This window comes from Equus quagga, chromosome 11 (genome assembly GCF_021613505.1).
Source record: "Equus quagga isolate Etosha38 chromosome 11, UCLA_HA_Equagga_1.0, whole genome shotgun sequence".
Lineage (NCBI taxonomy): Eukaryota > Metazoa > Chordata > Mammalia > Perissodactyla > Equidae > Equus > Equus quagga.
The window spans coordinates 2,021,668-2,049,301 of record NC_060277.1 but is presented as its reverse complement, the minus strand read 5'-3'; the positions used below and the strand labels follow the sequence as shown (position 1 = coordinate 2,049,301).

The 27,634-nt window shown below is 46.5% G+C and overlaps 1 protein-coding gene across 7 annotated transcripts in view; it reads right to left on the bottom strand.

Moving 5' to 3' along the window:
• MAP7 (microtubule associated protein 7) overlaps positions 1-27,634 on the bottom strand; it is a 126,184-nt gene that overhangs the window by 59,377 nt on the left and 39,173 nt on the right. For all 7 annotated transcript variants that reach the window (XM_046675385.1, XM_046675386.1, XM_046675388.1 and 4 more), the window contains exon 2: positions 595-696. In XM_046675385.1, coding sequence (XP_046531341.1) covers positions 595-696 — 102 coding nt within the window. The remainder of the gene's footprint in view (positions 1-594; positions 697-27,634) is intronic.

Here is a 27,634-nt window from a genome sequence, read left to right as displayed (position 1 = left end):
ATTCGTCTCTCCCAAGGTCCACACGATGGCTGCTGGATACCTGGAAGCAACTGCACTGTCCATTCAGCTGTCTGTGTTATGTTTCCAGCTGTTTGCTCCTCTGTATTATTGAGTGGAGCAGACCATGAACCAGGGGCTATTAAATGAAGTCACTGTGCAGGCAGACAGTCATTGCAGGGCATGGGGAACAAAACATGATTCTGTACCAGCTTTGCTGCGTGTAAAGATCCCCTTAAGTGGCTTCTGAAAGAGTCACAAAAGAGATATGCAATAATGCTGGCACACAGGAACAAAAAATTGTGTCGTATCTCTCATTTCAAGCAGAATAGTAAAACTATTACCTCTCATACATGGCCTGACAGTGAACAATGCATCCACATACACTAGCGCACTGTCCAGGGGTTCTGAGAGGTAAACAGGACCCGTCTCTGAATCTCCACTTGGAAGGGAGAAAACCTAGGCTTTGAAAGCCTTGCTGGCTTGAACGCACACACACTAGCACAAGCGTGGGTTTCGGTGGCAGGCTGGAACAGCTCCCCAACCCTAGCATGCCTTTAAAGCTTTTGGGGTAACAGCAAACGCAGCCCCTCGTACCTGGTTTAGATCCTGGGCGGCTGCCACTCTGGCCTGAGGCAGCTGTGGAGGGTTGGCTGGGGGCCGCCGCTCCCCTCTCCTGCACTTTGTAGCTGTCTGGGGCTGCACAGACGAGACAACAGAGAAGAGACACGCTGAGTTTCTTAAAATTTACTGAGAAACACCCACCTAGTCAACATTTACTGTTAACCTCGTATCAGGTACTAGGCAAGACTCAGTAAACAAAAGATGCAGTTACCGCCCTGCCCTCCAGAAGCACACGGTTCTGTGGGAAGACCCGCCCGAAAATCAACGGCCTTAGTTCAAGTGACCAGACCCGCGGTGGCCTGTCCAGGGCCCAGGAAGGCCCTTACCCGCTGGCCCAGCCCACGCATAAAGCAACCACGTGGGAGCGTGACTGGAACCCACAGTCTGATCTGAGTTCTTGAGAAGTTCACATGTTAGGAAGCAAACAGCTCCAAGAACGTAACCAAGCAGGTCACCAAAAAGGAACCACGAGACATAATTTACCAGGATTTTGAGAAAGCCTGTGACAAAAGTTCAATAACGAAGATGATTGAAGAGACTAAGGGAAATGTATCCCAGGGCAGGAAGGAAGGACAGACCCACCAGCAATTCTCCAGTCACACCCAGTACAGGGTCCTCCAGGACCAGGCAAATTTCTTTACACATATTACTTTATTTAACATATATATCTATTTTTTGCTGAGGAAGATTCTCCCTGAGCTAACACCTGTGCCCATCTTCCTCTGTGTTTTAGTATGAGGGCCAGCAGCACAGCATGGCTGCAAACAGAGCGGTGTAGGTTTGTGCCAGGAGCTGAACCTGTGCCACCAAAGCAGAACGTGCCGAACTTAACCACCAGGCCACCAGGGCTGGCCTCTATTTAACATATTTTCAAAGGCTATTTAAAGGATATGTGCTGCTGTCTCAGATAGAAATCATGTCCAAAACCAAGCCCTTGAGTTTCCCTACCTCCTCCCTCTGCCTTAAAACCCGCTCCACCAGCTGTCTTCCCATCAAGGTGATTCCATCTTCCAGCTGATCGGCCCAAAACCCTGGAATCATGCTTGACTCTCTGTTTCCATCACTCTCGACAGTCAACCTGTTAGTAAATTCTTCCAGCTCTACCTTAAAAAAATACCACACCACCTCTGCCACCGCCTTTCAGAGCATCTCCTCCCGATGTGACCTCAGCATCCTTCGACTAGTCCACCCGGCCCTCCACTGACCCTGTCAGTCCGTTTTCATCTCAGGAGCCGCAGCAATCCCGTCGAAACACAAGCCGCGTGGTTCCTCTGCCCATAACTCGCCCACAGCTCCCATCCCACTCACTAACACTCCGTCTCTGCCACGGCCCGCAAGGCACGGCGGGGGTCAGCCCTCGCCTCGTGCCACCTTCCCTCCTAATCACTCTGCTCCAGTCCTGCCGACCGACCGTCGTCACCGCAGGACGGCGGAGGGGGAGGGCGGAGGAGGAGAAAAAGAAAATTGGCATCAGATGGTAGCTTAGGTGCCAATCTTAAAAAACAAAAAAGATTCCCAACATGAAAAATCTGGAAATCCTCGGTAGGTAGCAGATAAGATCACATATACTATTTCTTAATTTACCGTTAAAAAAATACCATTTTTAAAATGAGTCAGGTGACTCTCCAGTTTTATTTAAAATCTCTTTTCTTTCATTTTCTGAAAAAGAAAACTGAGCCATATACTATGACGCCCAATTAGTCTTCGCTAGCCTTATGAAATCGGACTAATCGTCCTGCGAGCCTGAAAGCTGTGCTCCGTCAGTGCCGCGCGTGGGCGTGCTGGAGTAGAGAGGAGAGGAAGGGCGCACAGCTGCCTCCCTGAGCCCCGGGAACGTCTCTCTAAATCTCTGAAACCAAATGCAGAGCCGGCACACACTGGGCGCTTCCATCCAGTGAAACTCCCGCAGCTCCAGTGGGGCGCAAGCGTGCCTGCAGAGCCCACGTCCTCTGTGCGTCACTGCGGCCCCTGCAGTGTCTTCCCATCAGGGGCACGGGGTCCTCACTGCTCTGCTTCTGTTTCTGTCTGAATGGTCTGGCTGAAGAGTCTTATCTCCACTGATCAGAAGAACTGGCCAAACAAATGCTCACTTCAGTAAAAACGCTGACTCTAGTAAGACGTCTATGAGTGCAACCTCAGGGACCACCCTGAGTTTAAATCCCATGGAACCATACGGGGCCGTGACATCCACAAGGATAACTATTTATGTCGCTATTTAAAAAAAACGTGAAATGTGGTTTGGGAAATAGCAAAGAGTCTAGCCCTCGCTCCCAGCTCTGTGGGAGTTGGTTCTTTGTCGTATTGTTCAACTGGACCTGGTGACATACAGCTACACATGTAGCTTTGGGAGAGTCACTGGAAGACAGAATAGAGGTTGAACCACACGTAATGGCCACTTCTGCAGTACAAAATGGCTGAGCATGCAACTTCTTCTCAATCCACAGTTCAGACCGCCTTGCAGGGGAGCGTGAGCACGGCAGCCCAGGGGCGCTACCCTCGAAAGGCCTGTTTGCTTCCCCCTTTGCCACACTACATCTCAGCCACGAGCAGACTCTATGCTGAGGCCTGAGTTTTCCAGCGAATCACAGAACCTCGGGTGGTCTTGGCAGACCCCCGACACACGAGACAAATAGCTTATTGGAAAATTTGGCTACAGAATACTGTTCGCAATTGAAGAATGTTATTGGCTTAAAATCATAACATACAAAGATAACAGAGTAACCTTCAGGCAATTCAGAGTGTTTCACCTAAAATTTCCTCCTTTATAACGCTTTTGCTCATTTACTTGACAGTTAAATTTTATTCTAATCTAGCTGTCAGGAGCACTGTAACACCTGAATCATAATGTTAAACGTTTTACCCGATGTTATTTATGAGATGTGCAGTAGAATAAGGACATGAGCAATCTCGTGACTCTGAAAGACTGTTCCGATTCTGCACATGAAGGAGAGCTCCTCCTTAGTTTACGTTCCCCATGGTTGTACGAGTGGCTGTGTAGGGATGAGCAAAGCTCAGGGGAGCCAGCACCACAGGAGCTGGGTTTAATTTCCTGTTTTGTCTTCAAAGGTCTTCCGCCCTCTTGCGTTGACTCAGCACCATGCTTGGTGGGATGCCTGTGCTCAGCACTGGAAAACAACGTTAAGCAAATAACGCATCTTCTACCACCTTCTCCTTCGCTGGCGTCCTAATTCTACCTCACCCCCAAACTGTGTTTTGAGCTTCTGCTCCCCCAGTAATTTCTCTCCTCTTCAGGAAAGTGGCCTCCTATTACAGCCTGAAGCGCAATCTCTCTGTCAGGCACCTTCCAGCCTGCGTTATCAATAAGCCCTCTGAGCACTGCCCCGGCCTGCCCCTCGGGGAAGGCGCACTCCATCACTTTCGACCACGTCAGAGCTGGACTCACTGTCTGCACAGAATCAGCAACCCCCGACGTCAGCCTCTTAGTCACTATCTGTGGCACCACCGTATTCCCAGGCTCCAAAATGTGAAGCAGTTTTTTCAGTGAACACCTGCAGACGCCCCAGGAGCCAGACACTCTCCGTGCACCGAGAGCTTAAGGATCACGGGCCAGAGCAGCCACACGCGAGGTGCTCGTGACCCTCCGGAGGGGACAATACGCAAACACGTGAAACTGCAACAATAAACCGATCCCATTTCTAAGAACATCACACACCACCGAGGACTAATAACCGACTGAGAGACGCAGACAGTGTGCAGGGAATCAGAGGTGGAGGACGGTGCGAGACGGGGGCAGTCAGGATGAACAACCTAATCAGAAAGACTCTAATAATCGACCGAGAGACGCAGACAGTGTGCAGGGAGTCAGAGGTGGAGGACGGTGCTGGCCGGGGGCAGTGAGGATGGACAACCTCATCAGAAAGACTCTCAAGAGTGGAGAGGAGGCAAGACTGAGGAGTAAGGAGAGAACACTCCCGGCCGGGGCACGGCCCAGCAGGACCACAGCAGAACAGACGACCGCAGGGTCGAGTCGGAACCGGGGCTGGGAAGGCCGGTGGCTGACATTGAGACAGGCAAACAGGCCGAGGTCAGCGCCTCCGCAAATTTCAAGAGTTTAGACTTTACAACGAGGGCAACGAAAGTCGCTGAGGCCTGTCGGATGGAACTTCTAGCTCCAGTGGGTTCTGGGTAAAGAAAAGTGAAGCCTAGCCAGGCTGCTGGAAATGGACAGAAAAATGCATCTTAATGAAACAGTAACAGGAAACCAGACACCTAAGAACCCCGCTTCCTGCGTAATGTAGGAATTATTCAGGTTTTTTCACTCACCCCTAACATGCACCAACAGATAAGCATTTGAGATTAAGGGGAAAAGTGACATGAGGGAACGGGGGACCCCTATGCCTGCAGCTGCAGAAGCGGGGGCGGGGGAGGGGAGGAGCGGAGTCAATGTGGCCACCTGGTGGGAGGCCCGGGCAGCCAGGGACCCTCCACAGGCTCTCAGCATTGCCCCTGCTCCAAATCCTGCCGGAAACGGGACCCCAGCCTTGAACTCCAGGGAGCAGGAGCAGTGGGCGGGATGAGGAAACACGGGACGGAGGCAATGCGCCTGGCTGGGAAACGGGGGGTGTTTCTGAAGGTCACTTTGAGGTGGGTCAAGGAAATAAACTGTGGGTCGAGGCTGGTGGGCGGCTTTAATCTTCTGTGGATGCCACAGGCTGGCAAGCAGCCGCTCACTGTGCACGCTACAGGCGCCACGGCAACGTACGTAACCACGGATGCTGAGGAACAGCGCAGGGTCCAGCTTGCCTGTCTACACAGAACAAACCCACTGTGTGGTGTGGTATCACATCAGCCACATTTAACCTGACACAGCAACAAGAAGGATGAACCACTTCTTCAACACTCCATTGCTCATTTTTTTCTGCAGCAACAAATGCAATTAAATAAGAACATTCGACAATAACATATCCGAGTCACAGAGTGCATCCTCCTTATTCATTGTGCTGACAAACAATTCAATTAAGATTTACGTTTTCTTTGCATTTCACACGCTCCAGATGGAACAAAAAGTCATAATTTGGTAGCTACAGAAGACAGCATTAGAGGCTTATAAGACCGTGCGGAGGTTTTAAAATTTAGGGGGAGCTTGTTCAGCAAGAATGAACAGTGACTGGAAGTCGCTTTCTCTTTACTTCAGCTCTTCACACTGAGAAAAGTGAAAGATTTCTGACAGTGACGGAAAGTGATATTCAGCCAAGACGAAGAAATGTGTCCAACACTCAGGTAATACAAACCCAACACAGAGAGACTGATTTTATAAACACTTTTAGATGGAAACAAAACGGCCCCCAAGCAAGTGGAGCTATAGGCATTTCGTCTCTGATGCCGGCCAGTGCAGATCCGTGAAACGGTGCACTTGACCAGAGCCACATGAGCGCAGGGACCACCCCTTGCATCCTTAAATCTCCGAGTCTTCAGTGTCTTGCCCACTATCTGGCACACACGTGACCCTGAATAAACGCTTGAGGAAGGAAACGAGAGAGCGAGAGAGGGTGGATGGCGGACCCTGAGCAAACTGTGGCAACAGCCTAGAGAGAAAAAGTATTCATAACAAGACAATAAGTGAAAATAAAAAGTGCACATCTGCTCATTTTCTGAAGGCTGAGATTGTAGAGAAAAGGCGACCAGAAGAACCGTGAACTCATAGTCACATTCACACCAGGTCAGAAAAGAAAGAAAATATAGAATCATTCTAGGACGGCTTTGATGTTACAGTAGGCAAGACTCAAGATCAAATGACTGTCCTTGGGGCCACAGAAGACGAGGCCTGCCCGCTGTCACCCACGGAGAGGGTCTGGGAACGAGCGATCAACCCCACACAGGACAGATGTCACCCGTCCTGCAGGGCAAACAGCACGAGGACATCACAGCCTTGGTAGGGACATCAGGAAGGTGACAGAAGCAGCATTTCAGCTTTGAGAGACTGTAAACTCTGACCTTTTCCTAAAACAATTCTGTAGATTTGTTTTGATAATCTGTTAAAAAGCCAGGGAAACATCCACCTGAGCTGGGAGGAAGTGCATATTTCAGAAAAGCACATGCCCCACATATTTTGTGGGAACTACTGGGAGTCACTTCTTAAGCCGTTTCGTTTCCATCTAAAAGTGGCTGCTTGATGCACATTACAAAGTCCTTCTGATACACTTAGCTGATGGGAGTAAACATTACACACTTTAAATTCAGCCAAAAGGGCCCTTATCTGAAAACAAACAAAAAATAAATAAAACAAACAAAACCCTTCCTTCAGCCAGATGGCAATAACATAAATCGAACAGAAAATGCTACCTTCTCCACCTGCCTTAATATAAACCAGATTAAAAGGCAACCTCGTCAGCCCCGTGGGTGAGTATCCCCAGTCACAGTGCTGGCTGCTACATGGACGCTCTCTGCCCTAATCTGAATAATGCTTATGACCCAGCACATACAGGGCAAAGTCCAGCAGAAGAGGGAGATGCCCAACCGTCCCAGAGGTTTGCCGGTTACACTGAGAAATGGGATGGTAGTTAAGTGTCTGAATTTCAAAAGCTGGACAGGGAGTCTATCTCATTAGATCCAATTCAATTAAATTCAATGTGTAATTAAAAGCAACTAATTAAATAACTTGGGAAAGAAAAATAATTAGAACTCAACTTTATTATACTCTGCTTAATTAAACGAACCAACTGAAAGAAGTTGTCTTTACTTTTAACAGGATAATGATTTACTTTAAAGAAAACTAAAATGGCTAGTGCCAGTATCTTACAAAATGATTACTACAAGCCACAAAATAGGAAAGCTTTTGTACTTAAATGCAAAATAAAATTATCACAGTAGAAAATGTACAGTTCTTAGAAAGAATCCCAAATAAACAGTGGACTCAGTTTTAAACATCAATTTTGCAAAGAAACGTGAATGTAATTTTAATTCTATGAGTATCGGTCGACTGAATGAGTACAATCTGTGAAATAAACATACATATCCATGGCTGCAGAAGATCAATAATTACTCATTCCTCCTCTGTAGAGAATAACAGTGAAACACTTAACTTTAAATTCTTTTACGTAAAGTCTGAAAAGCTCAATAGGAATGAGTGGTAAATAGCAAAAGGGTAAGTTTATTCCAATTCATTTCAGGTGACTACGGAACGTTGATTAACTTAAAGCTTGTTTAATTATGAGTCCACTCACTCTCACCAGGCTTCCCACGCTGCAGTCATTTCTACATCTGTGTTTCCTCTCATTGAACACCAGCTTCATCATCTCTCCAACTATCTAAACCCAATCCATCTTTTTAAAAAAAAATAATAACCTTTATTTTTTAAAGCAGTTTTAGGTTCACAGCAAAACTGAATGGAAAGTACAGAGTTCCCAGGTACCCCTGCCCCACATGTGCACAGCCTCCGCCGTCAACATCCCGCACTATGAGGTGCCTGGTTTCAATCAACGGACCTACACTGACACGTCCTTGTCACCCAGAGCCCAGAGCTCACAGCAGAGTTCACTTTCACTCCTGGGGTTGTTCTGGGTTTTGACAAACGTGCAATGTCACGGATCCACCACAACGGTATCAGACACAAGCCGACGCACTCTTCCTAGTCCAGCTGGGGCCTCTCTCTCATGGCATCTTTTCTACTACTCCTTCCTCGCACACATTTCTTCCCCTGACTTACCACGCGCCAAGTCTGCCCCATGCTGCGTAGCATTTGACTTCATTCTATCTTGTGTTATTTTTGTAACGCATGTTTCCAAAAGTTCTAAATAGTGATAATCTGATGAGAGGCAAGGCAAAAAATGTGTTTTATAGTGAAAAACTGGGGACAGGCCTGACGCAGCATTTCTCTCTTGGAAATTGACACTGCCAGTTTGCACAGGGAAGGCTCCCTGTCGTTCCTGCCAGTGACCCAGTAAATATCTACCCTCTGATGCTTCTCTCCTAACAGAACCCTGACTGGCCACAGGGCACAGTTCAGGCCAACAAGGTGAACACTGGAGTTGTCAGGTGGGGTTTGCAGGAATGCCCCTAAAGGGGAGGCAGATTCAGGCGGCTCGAACCTCCTGGCTCCTCACCCCTCTTTTTCTTCCTGCCTTGAACATGGACATGGCGCTCCAGGCAGAGCATCCGCCTGGTACCCAGGAGGCTGTCATGAGGGACAGGCTGAGGGACAAGCAGAGACCTGGCCCTGACACCCTTGAGCTGAACAAGCACCAGCAATTGCTCACGTCCATGTTTCCTGCAGGTAAGAAGAACGAGAATTCCTCACTTCTTTAAATCATTGGGGTTTTTTCTTTTTTGGATTCTATACTCACAATTAAAAGCAACCTGTAGACTGACACACCTCCCGTTAACCTCAGCCTGAAGTGCAAGCGCCTCAGCCTTCCAAGTGTCCTCCACAGCCTGGCCCAGCCCACCCTCCGGCTCTCACTTCCTCTCTTCCCCAGCAGTCAAGGCCCCCTCCCAGTCAGACACCAGGAGGCTGGAGTGGAGACCCCATGGGGCTTGGAGGGGGGTGGGACTCAGGAAGGGCAGAGGACTTGATGGTGAGTGGGGGAGGGGGTAACAGAAGGCCGCGGAGGACGGCGCACGAACTAGAAAGGAGGAAGCAGCACAGCCAGACTAGGTGGTGGTTAGACAGCAGAAGCAGCCCGTGCGCTGTGTCTGAGATCAGCCTTCTACAGGCGGCACTCACAAGCAGGCTCGACACACTGGCATTCGGTACACACTTCCGTTTCAGCATCTCCTTCATTCATCATGAAGCTTAACGTATTCTAATTTCCTCCAGAAGTCAGAAAGCAAAACAGGTGCTGGTGCATCATATTAAAGCAGATCAGCAATTAGTTTTGAAAATGGCAGGAGGAGCAAAGTCAGGAGAAAAAAATGAGTGAAAGATGCTAGGTCAGGGTTTTAACAACATCGTTTGTGACAGAAATCAGTTCCATAGGAATTCAAACAGCTTAGAAGCCAGCGGGTTCCTGAAACAATGTGTGGAGTTCCCAGGGCAAACCTCTGCCTTTCTAAGTGGCCAGTCTCCCAAGGCCGGCCGCACCACTGCGCTGACGGCAAAGGAGGGCTCGCAGTGCCACAGAAGGGCTTAGCCAGCTCCTTCATCAGCTGGCCTGCACGTGCATCTTCAGAGTAAGCAGTAATTGCACACTTGCCTATAAAGAATAAAATAAAATTTTCAACTGATTTAGCTTAATTTCATTTTTAAGATAATATTTGTTAGCTTTTCTATGCACTATAGAAAGACTATGAAGATAAACTTTTGAAAGGCCCATAAATCTCATCACCCACAATAACGCATTTATTCTTTTTATTTTAAAAAGAAACGTCTACTCTACGGTTAGGAAATTTAACTAGTACATAAAGCCGTAAAATGAAAAGACAAAGCCCCTCCCACCCTCCATCCTTTCTGGAGAACACACTCCACATACACACCTGCCTGCCTCCTACTCAGAACATCGTGCCCACTCGGCTGTCCCATTCCCTTCTCGTTTGGTGATCTTACGCGGCCTACACTTCGAGTTCCTTCTCAACCTGCACCACATTTCATCACTCCAACACATGCCTACAGTAATCAGATATCCCGTCCCCTTCTCTGTAAGTTCTGTGAATCTGCACGGATGTGTGAGACCACGGCCCTGACTGAGCGTCACTGACCTTCCTCTGCCAACACCCACACCTGATCCCCTGCCCCAGAGCTGGTGTATTAATCTCTTGCAGTTCAGGCCTCTGCTTCTGCCAGTCTGGACTCCACTGGGGAGACAATCACTCCAAGGAAGGGGACTACAAAGAAAACCCGAGAAGGCTTTCCCAGGACAGATGGTCAAGTGAACCCAGGCAGGAATGGGATCCACAAGGAGCCACGAGGTGAGGTTTGCTCCATGTGGGGACGTTCGCCACTTCTCCCCTCTAGTTTCGCAGGCCAGTCCTCCATGGGTTCGAGATGTGGCTTCTGCCAGCTCCCAGGGAAACACTGTGGGCTGGGCTGGAATCAAATTCTTCTCTGGCAGCTTCTCTGCACAGGAAATGGAGCAGCGCAGCAAAAGGACAGGAGGACACTTCCTGGCCACCTCCATGCCACGTCAAAGCCAGGCCTGCAGGCTGTTAAGTCAGGGAGTGCCAGGAAGGGCAGAATGCTACAACTGCTCCTTCCTCTGATGATCAGCAGGTGGTGACAAACCGGGGAATAAGGCCGATGACACCTGCATGGGCAGACGGCACAGGCTCCAGGTCACCTGGGGAGGTGTACACCAGGGCTGTACCTGGGCTCACACGGCCAGTGACTCTCAGGCGTGCGTGGTCTGTGGTCTGAAAACACACTCGAATCTCTTGAATAGTTACGACGCTCATCCTGGAGAGAGGTGGGCCTAAGCCAGGACTCACGAGAGCTCAGAGTAACAGCCAGACTCAGCATCAGGCGGACGCAGGATTTAAACCACAGACACTCCTCCAGTCTTCCGCAGGAAAGAACAAGTGAGATTCAGAACTGTTGTTCTGCTCTCTCTTCTCTTGTCTTCCTACTAGACATGGCATTTTATTTACTCAATTTCTTTAATTTCCCACACTCAAAACGTCCCCAAACAGAGGATCTCAAATTTTGGAACCTATCGAATATCTACATGTAGTAACAAATGAAAACAAAACAAACTAAAGGGAAAGGTCCTAGCCTGAGAAACGAGAAAGCAGCCCTTGAGTCCAGCCGACTCTCAGGAGCACAGACGATGTGAGCAGGTGCCACTGCCTGCTGCGCATCAGGGCAGACCGAGCGGCTCTTCCCGGGGCAGAGCACTAATCGATACTTGGTTTACAGCCTGCAACTTACGATGGTCCCCCCTTATCCGTGGCTTCAGTTACTGGGGGTCAAGGGCGGGCCAAAAATATTAAATGGGAAATTTCAGAAATAAACAATTCATAAGATTTTAGTTGTGTGCCGTTCTGAGTACTGTGAGGAAATCTCGAGCCATCCCCTTCTGTCCTGCCCGGCGCGTGAATCTTCCCTTTGTCCAGAGGATCCACACTGTAGATGCCACCTGCCCGTGAGTCACTTGGTAGCCATCTCGGTTATCAGATCAACTGCTGGGTATGGCACTGCTTGTGTGAAGTCACCCTTATTGTACTTAACAAGGGCCCTAAAGCCACATTTATTATCAGTTATCGATGTGAATCTCTTACTGTACCTAATTTATAAATTAAACTTTACCGTAGGTCTGTACGTATAGGCAAACACACAGTATATATGGGGTTCAGAACTATCTGTGATTTCAGGCATCCACTGCAGGTCTCGGGACGCATGCCCCGCAGATAAGGGGCAGCTACCGCACATGCTCATTTTCCAATACGAATACTCATTTGAAGTACTCTACATTCTTTTCAAACAAGAGAATCCAATTACAAATTCTAAATATGCCTAAACTATAGGTCTTTCGGGGTCACAAAGAGCTAAGCCAAAACTAAGCTGATAAACTGACTCCTTTCTTCTAAGTTATTTTGGAATGCATTTTATGTGACCATTGCTTACTTGACAACCTCCCTTTGGGAGGGGGTGGGTGGAGAAACCAGAGGAGGGGGACTGAGGGTAACCCTCGAGACAGCTCCGCCTGGAGGGGGGCACGAGTCCACCATCACCACGGAGAGCTGGGGGTACGGCGCTGACGCCAGCCAGGCTGCTCTCCTTCCGTCCCAGCGAGCACCGGCCTGGGCACTTGCCTGCCCTTGCTCCCCATCCTGCTCTTTATCCAAGGACCTGCTCCTAGACAACCAGCTCTGCTTTCAAAATTCCAGTAGAGTCACTGTCAGGAAGGAAAGCATGTAAAGAACTGAGCTTTCTAGAGAAATGGGAAGGAAATTCACTGTGGTCAGCGTCCCTCCTAACCTGCCACTTTCCCCCACGTCCTGGGAACAGGCTGTGAACAACGCAGCAAGATGGTCCTTCCTAGTTTACAAACGAAGCCCAAGCCCAAGACGCCGTCAAACCTTGTTGTGACTTGACCGCCTTTGTTTCGTAGCAGTGAAAAAACTTAGAAAGTTTTCAAAATGGCGTGTGCGTTCTGTAAATAGCGAGGTAGGGAGAGAGCGATACTGCCTTTGGTCTCCACGGAGACTAGGGAAGGTGCAAAATGGTGGGTGAGGACGGGGTAGAGAGAAAACCAGCTTTCGAAACAGAGTAAGCAATTTTAGGGTAGATCACTGTACCATGAGTAGAGACGTTTAAAAAGCGTTGAATGAACAATTCTGAGCATCTTCTTTTCATAGAGATTCTATGACATTACTACGTAACAGGTTAAACAGGCCTTTGAGAGTCGTCAGTTGCACATGCAATATGTTTATAATGTGAATACGTGGTCCAGCTTTCAAACAGCAAATTTATCAATGAACTTCTGGAACACAACCCACATATCACTGGGAATTGCTCTTTTTTTTAAACACTACAATAGTCTAGCAAATAAGTATAAGGTCAGGGTCCTAGGTGATCATGTTTTAGAGCTAGATGAGAAAGGACATTCACTTAATATAAATGTATTAGCCACTCAGATTTTTAAAATACCTTGTCTTAGAAACAGCCATTCACATGTTCCTCAATTTAGTACTTTTGGATATGCTGTTCAACCTCCTATAGGCAAGATTTTCTGGCAGATAGGTTGAACTTGACTTTGTAAAGAAATACTCAGTAACAAGAATATGGCAACCACTGATGCCTGACAAAAATTCCATTTTTCATATGTCTAAAAGGTGACGCTTTTCATCATCTGAAAACACTGGATGAACACTTACTCCACATCAAAGCAGGAATGAGAGGAACACGAGGAACGGCTGGTACGTGTCTTTTAGTGAGGTGTGCGTCACACAAGGAAACACCTGCCTTTAATGCAGCAAATCGATTTTAGAACATCTTAATCATAAAAAATGAATCGCATTCTGGACATTGGCCTTCAGAATGATCAAATTAATGTGCAACCACATTAAAAAACGGTTATTTGGGTCTTTGCATTCAATCATCAGTCATACACAATTTTTTCTGTATGCATATCTGCCCTCTACAGTAATACATCAGCCTCAGCTAAATGAGCACTAGGGACACGAAGGATAACTCCACTAGACATGGAGATAGACGTAAACAAAGATGACATCATCGTGCGTCATCGTCACTGTCAAGGCCGATTTGTAAATCCTGCACCTGGACTTGCACACGCTGGGCTAGACCAGATCAGGAAATCAGTCAGACAGGTGGACCTCTGAACCTCTTGGACACCTGAAATTTCACCTCTATATTCAGTAGGGTGATCTCTCCATAACAAAGGAAAATGTTTGCAATGACATACATCGTTATCAGAAACATTACTGCCTAGAGCGGAAATAATACAGAAGGCGTGTTCCATTATCTTTAGTTTCAGCACAGAATAGCCTCCCTGCCCTCTCCTCCCTCCCTCCACTGACTGGCTCTGCGCGGTGTGGCCCACGTGGGAGGTCTCGCTGCTCCCCATCCGGTGAGACGTCCTGTGATGAGAGCCCAACATGCCTCCCTCGGACTCCTAACTGAACCGGAGAAGGGAGGCCTGCACCGGAGAGAGCACCTCCACATTCACCCAGTGTGGAAGAGGGGCCGGCCTTCCCTCCCTCCACCCCAGAGCCCCTGGCCCACTCTGCAGAGATGCCCAGAAGACAAACAGCTTTGTTCCTCCGAACGTAGCTAGCTGAGGTATCGCCGTGCTGCACGGTCCTCCCCATCCTGTGAGCAGTTGCCTGAAACTCACTCTCCTCACAGCAGCCAGTACTGGCTCTACTGCGGCCGGGGCTCTGCAAACACCGGCACTGACCGCGGCACACCGGTCTGAGGTCATCTGTGAAGTGTGCACGCGAGGACGACGGTTTCGTCTAATTCTTCGGGACAAAGACGGAATTCACAGTCATTTCATAGGGCCTAGAGTGAAACATCTGCTGGCAACATATTTAGTTCCACTGATCTGGAAGTTATTCTAAACCAGCTTTAAAAGTTTGTTGATTCTCATTTCATTAGGAAAAAAATCTTAGCCTTTTTACAAAACTCAACTTTAACAAAAAGTTTAGGCTGAATATAAAAGCTGGAAAAACTATCCTAATACTATGCAATGTTCAAAACGTTGATTATAAATCTATTTTAGGTTTAGATTATTATAGACCGTTTTAGATTACTTAACACCATGCTTCAAATCCTAGTTAGAAACGTCTGATTTCCTGCGTGCATCGTCCACCCCTCAGCGCCGGCCGCCGGCTTCGGCCTGCTCTCCACCCGGCGTCACGTGAACCTGGCAGGGACGGTGGCCTGAGGTGACGCTCACAGAATTAACACTACAGCACCAAAAACACACAACTGACACCATAAAACGGAAGACACAGACCGCTCATTAGAAAACCCACGCTTCAGAAAGGAAACAGGACAGCAGAACCGTTGGAGAGGAGAAGGGACGACTTGAGTAACGCTCACAGAAGCAATGAGGGCGGCGCCGTCCACCAGCCCCTCGGACCCAGGAGCACGTGCCAGAGGCTTCTCCACATCACATCTACCTCTGCAGTCGCCCTGCGAGGCTACGGAAACAGAGGGTGAGAAGGCAGAGCGGGTGGGGGCCAGGCTGGTGGTTTCCGCTCACCAGGCTGATCTTCCAGAAAAGGGTTAGATGAACTCAGTTGCTGGATGACCTGGAGAGTAACCGACACCCGGGCCTGGGGCCTGGGAGGAGACCTGCGGCTTTTCTGTTTCTTTTTTTTCTGATGAGAGAAAGCACGGAGAGGCCTCGCGCTTCTGACGGACCGCCCTGACCCTAAGGAGAATGTCCGCACCTGCTCAGGGGGCCTCAAAGCGGGCACGGGTGCACCTGAGGAAGGCTCCCACAGCCTCGGCTTGGGACTCCTTTGGCAACGGTCAGGCTACATCCCTTCCCAGGATAATATTTTTAAGTACATAAATTAAAACATACAGCATTACAAAAAATACAATCATATTTAAGTTACATTAAAAGGTTGTGCTGATGGAAATAATCCATAACCAATCTATAAATCAAAACTGGGGTGAGTTTATTATGAGCCAGATCTGAGGACTAGGCTGGCCTGGGGTCTTTCTTCCCCGAGGAAGGAAGGGCACTGAAGAAGTGGGGTGTACAGGGTGGTTAAATACCATCTCAGAACTAACAGCATCCATCACACACGACAGGAAGGCCCCTTTCACAACAGTCACGAGATTGCCCAGGCAGCACAGCACAGCTATTCACACAGCAGGTAGCCCATCTGCTGTCTTGAGCTGGGTGGTCACAGGGTGGGCACAGCAATCAATTCCTAGCCTAGGGAGACGCTTATCCTTAATGAAATGCCATATGGGGGAAGTTGCATCTTTATCTTAAGGCCATTTGTTTTTGTCTTTGGGACATACCAAACGCTGAAAGCAGATGTACAATGCATGCCCACTGGCAACATCAGGCCCTTTTGGAAAAACAAGGTCAGGCCAAGTTAGTTTTACATCAAATGGCTTCCTCATGTGCTCCAATATATCCTCTTGCTTGCCATTTGTTTATCAGTTACGAAGATGTTAAAATGTTCACACTATGGAAATACATGCGCTTCCTCATTAACCCATTAAGTAACACAACGGGCCATGATTTCAGGGTCGTGACCAGTTTGCATCACCTCCTGAGACGTCGGAAACAAGTGTAGTGTGACACAGATATCTGACCTCTGTGGACGCTGACGCCACTGCAGGCTGTGGCTCACGCTCACACTCGTAATTAAAGCAAACATTCAACTTCCAGGAGAGGCGACCAGAAACACAGATGTGCTCACTTTCTCATCCAGATTCACAGACTCCAGGTGAAGAACCCTCGAAGGAGCACACGCACGCAGAGGGACTTAGGGAATCAACCCTGGATCCCTTCCCAGAACCTTTCCACCCTGCATTTCACACGCCCTTCCCCACCGTCCCAGGACAGGTGTCGTCGTGCACCCTGCACGTTCCGCGGCTCCTGGGGCAGGTGCAAACGCCTCCGAAGCGCCACCAAAGGAAAACGGAGAAGACTCTGCTCCCGAGGAGGAGAGCAAGGTGAGAGACTCTGGGGCAGGGCCTCGCTTCAGCAAGGGAAGGGACCAGGACACACCACCCTAAAAGACGCCGCTTTGGCATAGTGATTATTTTGAGCTGAAGGCAGATGAGAAACAGCAGACGCAAGAGGAGCTCTCTGTTCTCCCCCTTTCTGCCTAAAAGCTGGGCATAAATTTCCATTTGTAACGCAAGAAATTTCCATTTTAAAGGTGTTTCCTTTCCCATCCAGGAAAAGAATGGCTCATCACCAGAGACAAGGTGAGTCTGCACAACAAACCTTAGTCCATAACCCTTACTTACCATTAGCTTCTCCCATATATTTACCTTCCCACAATTTATAGCCCCAGAAGCCCAAACCCCCTTTCCTTTGTCTAGTCACTTCTCCACAATTTATCACCCTTTGTTAAAATGGTACATAAGTCCCCGGGTTAAACACCTCTGTGGATTTTCACTTCTTTTCTATGAAGACCCCATGCATATAAAAATATTAACATCAAAGAAACATATGCTTTTTCTCCTGTTAATCTGTCTTTTGATAGTTTAATTTGCAGGCCCCAGTAAACCTACCTAAGAGAGTACAGAAAAAGTTTTCCTAATCCTACACATGTAAAAAGGTCTGCTTTGCCTGTTTGTCTATGCTGATGTATCAGTGTCATAGGGCACAAATTAATACACTTATTTGCATTAAAAAGGAAGTCAGACTTTTTCTGTCAGAAAATCCAAGTATGATATGGCTGATTTGTTAAATCAATCAGGAGTTTTTTTGGATAAACTGAATGAGCTAAATCTGTAGCTCCAAGGTTTTGATAAAAATGTATTTAAAGCATGCATACACCATGCAATTTTCTTTTTTTTTTTTAAGATTTTATTTTTTCCTTTTTATCCCCAAAGCCCCTCAGTACATAGTTGTATATTCTTCGTTGTGGGTTCTAGTTGTGGCATGTGGGACGCCGCCTCAGCGTGGCTCGATGAGCAGTGCCATGTCCACGCCTAGGATTTGAACCGACGAAACACTGGGCCGCCTGCAGCGGAGCACGCGAACTTAACCACTCGGCCATGGGGCCAGCCCCAACAATTTTCTAAAATTATATCCTTGGAAATGATTTAAACTATTTTCAAATAAATAATTTTGGATTTCAATTTCTAAATCTATAAAGGGGTACGTGATTTTTCAGATTTCTTCTAGGAATCATGTAAGCAAAAATGTGTGAAGGCCGACCAATGTTTCTTAGAGCGTGGTCCATGAGCCTCTTTCAGCACAAACACAAGGGTATCTGCTGAAAGTGTAGATTTTTACGCCCCACCCCAGACCTACAGGATTTGATCGGTAGGGTGAGATCTGAGAACCCCCACTTTGAACAAACATCATGGTTGCACTGGATTTATACCCAAGTGGAGGCCACTGCACTCTGTGCCTTTATACTCTTTATTGCTTTATGGTGAAATCTTCCAGAAATATAATAAAGTTTGAATCACTTTTTAGACCCAGACCTTTGTTATAAGCTAAATTATATAAACTCAACACAGCTACTGATACTTATTCAGGATTTGTACGGCAGAGTCAATACAAAAACATCACTATTCTATACCACTAAAAATTAAGTGACGCATAAAAGTAAGAACCAACTCTTTATACATCACTTAATTTTTAGTGGTATAGAATAGTGATGTTTTCCTTAATAAGTTCCTGAAAAAGGTGATAACACTTTTGGATAAGCTGTCAACAAGCCCATCACAGATGAGGAGGCAAGTACTCCCTTTGTACAAACACGACCCCAACTGCATGATCTAATAATGGGCTCAGACAATGGGCCACCATCTAACTGCTGTCAGAAAGATGATGTAAAGCTCAGGCATTTGCACTCCATGGGTACTTTATTAAGATTTCTAAAAAATTTCCTAGACTAAAACTACATTAATCACGCTACTTGGAGCTTCAATTTACGGGCCTTGATGAATAAAAATTCAGCAAATGACCCAGTCTAAAATGATTCTGGAAGAAGTAAGTCTGGCCCTGCCCACTGGTACTTTCTAGAGGCAAGATGTGCTGGCTGCTCAAGCCGAGGGCTTCATTAGGTTGCTCAGTTTTCATGCATCAGGTCAACTCTACCCCAAGGGCAGCTGTTAGTTAAATCACGTGACTCCACTACTCACTGAACACAGAATGCATTCCAGAAACCTGACGAGGAGGACGACATCTTGCGCTCACTGTTACTCAAGAGAAAGCACAAGCTCGGCATCAAGAAGCTATTTTTATAGGGCTAATTCTTGAAGATATTCTACACTCCACCCCTATAGCAAGTGAAACTAACAGAGAGCCGAGCAGCGAACCGTACTGTCCTCTGCAAAACCTGCTCTGGAGGTGAGTGCCCAGCTTCACCAAACCAGAACCACAGCCTGGAAAGCTGCTCTGTACGGTACACGCCAGATGCTCCATCCGCTTCCACTGTTCTGATGCTCATTTCTACACTGAGCAACAGCTAAGGCTAAAAAAAACCCTGAAGTATTTATAGCATAACCAGGGTACTTTAGACTAAAACACACATCTCTCTCATACAGACACACCCCACAGAAACTAAAAGAAAAAATAAAACTAAAGATCTATTTTCTTCAGAGCTTCTCTTGCCTTTTTTCAATGCAGTACAGATGTGTTTAAATATTTCAATTAAGATTTATACTTTATAATACACCTTTAAACTGTAAAAATTAAGGCAAAATCGAAATCTTCAAAGACTGGATGAATAATCTTCATGGTTTTGAAAAAATACATAAGTATTTGATGCTTTAAGAAAACGGATGAGCCAGCCCAGCAGCGCAGCGGTTAAGTGCACACGTTCCACTTTGGCAGCCCAGGGTTCACAGGTTTGGATCCCCAGTGCAGACATGGAACCGCTTGATAAGCCATGCTGTGGCAGGCATCTCATATATAAAATAGAGGAAGATGGGCACGGATGTTAGCTTAGGGCCAATCTTCCTCAGCAAAAAGAGGAGGATTGGGGGCAGATGTTAGCTAGGGGCTGATCTTCCTCAAAAAAAAAAAAAAACGAAAATTGAAAAAATATTATTCTTTTAATATCAATTTATCCTGAAAGTCATCACTCAAAACTTTTAAGCAATAACCTTCAAATAGTGCTATGCTAAAACACAATATTATTAAAAAAGAAAAAGAAAAAAGGATAGCAATGCTCTGGGGTCTGTGCTGGAAAATCTTTACATATAAGCTTAATTTGCAATAAGGTCCTTTTGGCAACATTATTATTGAAACCTTTGAATGAGGAGAGTCGAGCCTTTCAGAAGGCTATAATTGTTAAAGGACAATGAACTCCTATAAGCATCCATGCCCATTCTACAAAATGGTGTTATAGCAACGCCTGACAGACACAAGATGCTGATTCTTTCAAACAGATGCTGAGAAAAGAAAACACAGCTACTAACATTTTATTACCTTTAAAGATGTTCCATGGATGTTGGAACGACTGAAAGAATCCAGCCCCATCCACTGTTCCATCCGTCCACTGTTCAGAGCGCCCGCACGCACCGCACCAGGTCGGCAGTGGGGTACACAGGTGGGCAGAGGCAGGCACGGTCCTGCCCACATGGACTACAAGGATCTACGAGGATACAGGGACACAGGCCTCAGGAAAATGATGGCACCTCTGAAGGTTACAGGATAAAGTGGATGAGGGCTTTGAAAGGGAGGACACAGCTCTGCGGAGGAGTACAACAAAAGAACCCGAATAAACGTCACTGCTTAAAATTCCACGTGGCTTCTGTTAAACCTTTGTCCTTCTCACCAACACATTCAGGACACAACTCCAGGGGGAAATTCTGTAACTACTGTAGATACTGTTGTAAAAAAAATATTTACTTAATTTATACTGTATACATCAGTATCTTAGGTCTTGAATTCATATCATTTTTCTTAAGAGGGGCTTTTTGAGACGGACATTTTTTTTCCCAAAGCAGCTGAATTTTCTCGGAAGAGGAGAGGCTAAATGGCATAAATCGATGTCCTGGTTTTTGAAGGTGACTGTAACACTAACACACAACTGCAGATGCACGGCGGTAAAAAGCTCTCTGTTCTTCTCATGGGTATAATTTCAAAACCTCCTGCTGGCTGTAAACCTTGTGTGCAACATCCAGCGTATTTTAACAAGGCTCAATAATTAATGAACATCCTACGTCATTAATTTATAATAAATCGAAGCTGCTTCAGAGTTTTCAAACACACTGAAGATTCCACCCAATGGCAATTAGCTGATGGCGACAGTCCTCAGACTCCCTGATGTGCATTTGTCACAGTACGCCTTCTGGAAACTCCAGGGACTGTCCAGGCAGTGAGTGTAAGGACTCTGGCAGCGGTGGGCCGTCTGACGATGTTCCGTAACGAGACTCTGCCATCAGAGCTGACGCTGGAAGAGAGAGACGCCCCCCACGAGCCACCGGCGGGAGGAAAATCTTATGATTATGGTTATTTTGGCCATTAGGATGCTCACCTCTTCTTTCCTATGGGACGAATTTTGGTGAATTAATTTGATTTTTTTAATCTTTATGCCCATATGGAGCAACCGGGTCAAAAATTTTGACCCAATTCAAAATTACATGAATTTTTTAAAAAAGGCACCAGAGTGAAGACAGAGCTCCAGAGCACTCAGCCCAAACCGATTATTACTGGGACTTCCATCAACAAAGACAGACCACGTGATTTTACCTCTAAGTGTTCACTGAGAGAAGTTGTGTCTGTTTTCCAATGTCTTTTTTTACTTTTGTTTCCTCGTTTATATGGGTATGCATGTGTGTATTTTTTAAAGGTTTTTGTTTGTTCGCTAGTTTTGAAACCATGGAAAATATCAGCAAAACTGTTGCTTTTCAGTGCTCTGTCTCCATAATTAGTGTGTCAGCCTCTTGGTTCCCTCCCCATCTAACTAGGTGCACGGAGCTCCAAGGATCTTCACAAACCTCCAGAAGCTCCACCAGCGGGTACCCAGCAGGGTGGCCCCAGCTCCAGGTCTCAGCCACAGATGCTGAGGCACACGCCCCTGCAGAGCCCACCCATCATCTGACGTCAGTCCCAGTGGCCATCAAACGCTAATTTGGACTTGGGGAGAACCGCTCACTAAGATTTAACCCCACCCAATGATCTATTCGCATTTTAGAAGGTATCTTCAGTTACCCCTCATCCAAAGGTCTACCCGGGATCGTTTGAGACGTTAGACGCAGCAGGGAGGAGGGACGCCTGGAGACCCACCCCTGCTCCGATTCACGCCGCCCCTGCAGCCACCGCACAGCCATGAACTCTGGCACTAGCTTCACCTGTGGTTACAACTGTCCCTTTCTGGGTCCTGGGTCAGACAATCCCTCACTGTTCATCTAATGTGTACCCTGAGGAGGAACTAGACGTGTGCCTCCAAATGTAGCCCTAAAACCCTGAAAACACGTGGGGCAGAAAGCTGTACGTAGGTGTATTAAAACAGAGTGACAGGAGACTGGTGCACTGGCAGGAAAGGAATTTAGCAATATTTGTCTACCACCATTAAAAGGTTTAAAATTGTCGGCGCCACAGTCCCCTTTCTGAGACTCTATCTTCAGGAAATAATCTAACATATGGGAAAAGCCTTACACCAAAGATGCCCATGAGAGTGCCATGAAGGGCATCAGCAGATGCCACGCCAAAGGATGCACACTGGCATTAAGTATCAATGCACTGACGGCAGCTGAGAGCCAGCAGATGCAGGAAGAAGTCTCTGCTCACCTGCCTCATCTGCCGAAAACCAGGGCATAAATGTCCTTATGACAGTGTCCCCTCCCGTACCAGAAAGAGGAGACTGACTCTCACCCCAGAGACAGAAGAGTCAGCACTGAGGTGGGTTCGCCTAGCACACCTTACACATTAACCCTTATCTTCCATCAGCCCTCTCTCTCTATTTCCTAGTTACTTGTCCCCAATTTATTGTCTCTTGAAGCCCGAACCCCCTTTCCTTGCTAGAATTGTATATAAGCCCCGCAGTGTAATCACGAGTTTCCCTTCTTTTCTGTGAACTCCTGTGCACATAAAAGTCAATAAAAATTGTTTTTCTTGTTCATCTGTCCTTTCTTAGTTTAATTCACAGGCCCTCAGGGACTTAACCTAAAAGAGTCAAGGAAAAGTTTTTTCTTCCCAACAACCACTTATAACCGTGAGAAATCACAAGCTGCTGCAGTCAACGGAGGGCAGGCCCTCATGGTCTGTTGTCTACCCAGTGAGGTCCCGGAAGTCAGGCAGCACCGTGCACAACGGCTCGTAATGTAGCCTTAATAAAGTAATTAGGTTATAAATACACACTGCCACTGATAGGGAAGGCACGGAAACTGCTACTGCCACATTAGGGGGACGGGATTATGGGCGATTTTCTTTTCTGTTTTTGCCAAACTTTCAGTAATGCTATGTTATACCCGATAATTTAAAATACTAAAAAATTTTAAGCAACATGTTTACAAAAAGATGATTGAAAAATAAACAGATATTTTTGTCACTAGACATAATTATCCCCCTAAGTCTTCACCAAAAACCAGATTACATATCACGGCATGCAAAAGGAAACCAGTCTGTCCTGTTGTTTTTCGTTTGCAAGTCTGTCTGATGTCTTCTAGGTACGATGGGTCCGCTGTCACATCCCAGCTCTCAAAATGAGCAAACTCACCATTTCCTGGGTTGGGACTTGCAGACTCCAGCCTCACCCACCATCAGGGGACCATTTAGCTCATCCCTCGCCGGGAGTTAGCTGTGCAAATGTGGTCTTACTGGTTGTCACGACACACACCACACCACACCAAAATCCAAGACCCATTTCAGCGTTTTCATAGAAAAAAATTAACTGCTTTAAGCTTACAGCACAATTAAAGAACACAGCCCTGCTCCAGACCCAAAGTAAACACACTGTTTCCGTTTCACACATTCTAAGGTGTGTGCAACAGGACTTATAATCCTGTTATGGCGACCATAAATCCTCAGTTTTAGCAACAATAAACTCAGGTGCTATTGGTTTCAGATGGTATAATTTATATAAAAAGTCTAAAACACTATACAAAATTGACACAATTGAGAGCTGCTTTAGTATTAGGGCCCCATCTAATTCCTAACACCCACTGTATACCTTTAAAAATATTTAACAAACTAAATATTTAAGAACATACTTAAGAATATGCCAAACGTAGAGTATTTGCTAACTAAGAGAATTCTCACATACAGATACAATTCATGGATGTAAACAGCTTTCGATTAGTTCTTAATGATTTCACCTAACTTGAATCCAACAAAAATTCCTTAATGTCATACTTGTTTTATTTATTTATTTATTTATTTATTTTTTGAGGAAGATTATCCCTGAGCTAACATCTGCCAATCCTCCTCTTTTTGCTGAGGAAGACTGGCCCTGAGCTAACATCCGTGCCCATCCTCCTCTGCTTTCTATGTGGGACACCTACCACAGCATGGCATGTCAAGCGGTGCCATGTCTGCACCCGGGATCCGAACTGGTGAACTCCGGGCCACCGAAGCGGAACGTGCGAACTTAACTGCTGCACCACGGGACCGGTCCCGACTTGTTTTATTTTTAACTTTGACCATGACTGTTGGTAGTATTGATAGCACTCAATTATTAAATCATACTTAAATGCTTGCATATTTAAAATATATATTTTGATCATCGGAAGTAAAATATAAAATTCAAGTATTAAAGACAAGAATTCTTACTGTTATATAAAAATGTCAATCTCTAACCCAGTACTTTATAACCGTTGTTACAGAAAAACATGAAAACCTTGCGTTGTTAATATTAGATCAAGCAGGGGAAAGCTTAACTATTAACTATTGCCCTCTTGGTCTCTCAGCCTATGTTACTCGCTATTCAGGCAATGCTATTTTATTCTGTCTGAGATAAGATAGTAAGAATACATTTATACAACCAGATTATGATCCAGAAGTGGATTATGCCATTATCTTTTTAAATAGGTTTTGTAGAAAACTATCTTCTAATTGAGAAGGATTCTTATACATTAAAAACCTAACCTAAGTTTTGAAATTGGCCTATAGTTCAGTTGAAGCTTATTTATTCCTGTCACCTTGAGGTTCTGATAAGAGAATGAGTTATATGGTCAAGATGGCACACCAGTGCTTGCAGTTCAGTACCGAAATCCAGATCAGAGACTTCACCTGACGAGGACAGCGAGATGTTCTGAGGAACGAGGGAGGGCTTCCACGATTTGCCTCTTAGACTGCAGCTGTAAGTCTCGGAGCTTGAACGTCTCTAGTTGGGTGACAATACGTGTTGCTACCTTGATGCCTTTTTTGTTGATCTACATTTTCCCTGTTCTTCCATTCCATTTCATGGCTGGAACATCCCGCAGACTTTCTCTTTGAACGTGAGCCGCTCTGGCTGGACGGCAAGAAGATTCACTAACAGCAGGCGTCCCCAGAAGGGCAACCCTCACTTCCTATTCTTGCTGGGCGCCTGCCCGTGCTCCTCCCTTAGGAGGGTGGGAGTTGCATTGTGGAGGGCGAGTTACGCTCCATTCAACCTCGCACCCCTGGGGCGCTCTCAGGAGGGTTAGCTGAGCAACCGATGGTACCTGAAACTAACTGCTCTGATGCTTGTTTCAAAGCCCACCCAATCTCAACTTCATCAGGCTCAGAAAAGTAAGTGATGGAAAAACCAGAGAACCACTTTCTCTAGGGAAATTGCTACCAGATTTTTACACAGAGAATAGTGGCTAATTGGTGCATTGTAAAAGTTTAGTCCCATGTCACTGAAAAAGCAAACCATACACCCAATGGTATTTATAAAGAATTAAAATCATAACCACAGGCACGGCTGCATTCACTGACCATCCACTGGGCTCCAGACTATACTCCCGCCCTCAGCACGTGGGTCCATTCTGTTTACTCCTCACTGGAGCCGGCCTGTTAGGTAACACCTTCCCCACGGGACAGAGATGGAAGCTGGGGCTCAAAAATGTTAAGACATGTGTCTAACGTAAATGGCTAAATCATAAAGAAAATCCCCATCAATTTTACTTTAAAATCTAGTATCTTAACAACTATGCTACAGTGTTTCCTCAATTTCTTTTCCAAATATAGCATTAAAATTGTACCTTAGTCTTTCTGCTGTTTTGCTGGGTTCTCCTCCAATTAATGACAGTTGACAAATATAGAATATATTTAAAGTCATAAAGCATTTAAATTATCATTCAGGGAAAGAACTTGCATTGTTTTCAGCATGTATGGATCTAAACCGCTTTCCTGCGAATAAACTCACCGACCATCCTAACTTGACGCTGGCAGGTGCGCCCGCGGCCGCCTTCCGGGGGGGACCTAGGCCCAGGGAGCATAAATGGGCTTTGCCTGTGGTCAGAGTCAGAGCTAAGCGTGGAAATCTGGTCTTTTGACTCTAATGTACAATGTTCTGTCTTCTTGATGGAGGTACAGATTCAATGTAACTCTGAGAATGGCCAGCCTTTCGTGAGAGGCGGTTTAACAAGATTCTTATCTTCTGAAAAATACGGTCAGGCAAAATTCCTGGTGAAGGAGCCTGAGGCCACCCAGCTGCCTGCGACCCTCACTGAGCCTGTGGGCGGAGCACTGCCCCGCCCAGCCCAGGGGAGGAGGGAGCCGAGGTGGCCTGTGACCTGGAATTTTATCACGGAATTATTTTGCTAGAGTGTTTAATTTAACTATTCTTCAGGGAAGTAATCTTTTGGCTTTCTGTTCTGCTTGGCACGTGGTTAATCATCTGTAACAGAAGAGGAACATTTCCTGCTGACTTTTTTTCCTTCTTCCAAAAGCTGGAACAAACCACTGGTGCTCTGTCAGCTGCAGGGTCAACAGTGTGTTCTAGGCCGTGAGACCCTGATTTTACGGGACACCGTCTCATTGCTTCTGTTACTCTGCGTGTTTCATCAGAGCAGGGGTGGCCTTTCCTCTGGGCCGTCGGGTTGAAGACCAGGGATCCATTTACTAACTGACAAGTTGACTAGGTGCCTCCAGGCTGCCAGGCCCCGTGCAGGTGCCTGGGACACAGCAGTGAGCAAATCAGACAGAATCCCCTGGCCTCATCGTGCACCATTCTCATGTGGGAAACACACGTAAACGTTACCCAACAGCTGGTGACAAGTGACAAGGGGAGAAAAGGCCAAATACCCAGAGAGGGCAGTCTCATCCAGGGTCACTCCTACACCTGACACCTCACCCCAGGGCAGCTTCTGTTCCCGCAGCCCCCAGACTCAGGACGGGCAGGGGCTGCCGGCTCAGGTGTGGAGAGCACAGCTCCTTCATCTCCACACCAAATACAGTCCCGGTTTTCACGCCGACATTTTAGTTTAGGGAAACACGAAGCTGCTAGGTTCTCTACTTTTGCAAGGTCTACTCAATATCAAATTAAAAGATGGAAATTGGAAAAGTAAGACCAAAATCCAGTGTCTTCAAAAAATGTAGTATTTTTAAACCACTTATTTAGAATTTTTTTTTTACCAATTATCTGGATGAAAAAGAAATTTCCCCTTCAATTTACAATTTATCTATTGGACATTTATCCAGTTTTCTCACTAACTTGCATTTCATTCCATTCAAGCAAACTTCCTTTATCACATTTACCTACAGCGCTATGGAACCCAGCACTTGTTATGCATCACTGTGTCTGATCCCAACGCTTGAGCACTCTGTGTAAGACGCACAGAGATCTCCACCACACACTCAGTACAGCACGGATCTAAAAGCGAGTTAACTGAACCAGCACATGTAACAGTAACACCGGTGTTTCCTGGGAAGCCAGGCAGAGGCAAGGCGTCCCACCTCTTCTTCAGTGCATGCACAGCCCCGCGCGTTCGGGACCACTCCCACTGCACAGCGAGGGTACCGAGGCACGCACAGAGACAAAGAACGTGTCTGACGTCACAGAGTGAGGACGCATCACAGCTCAA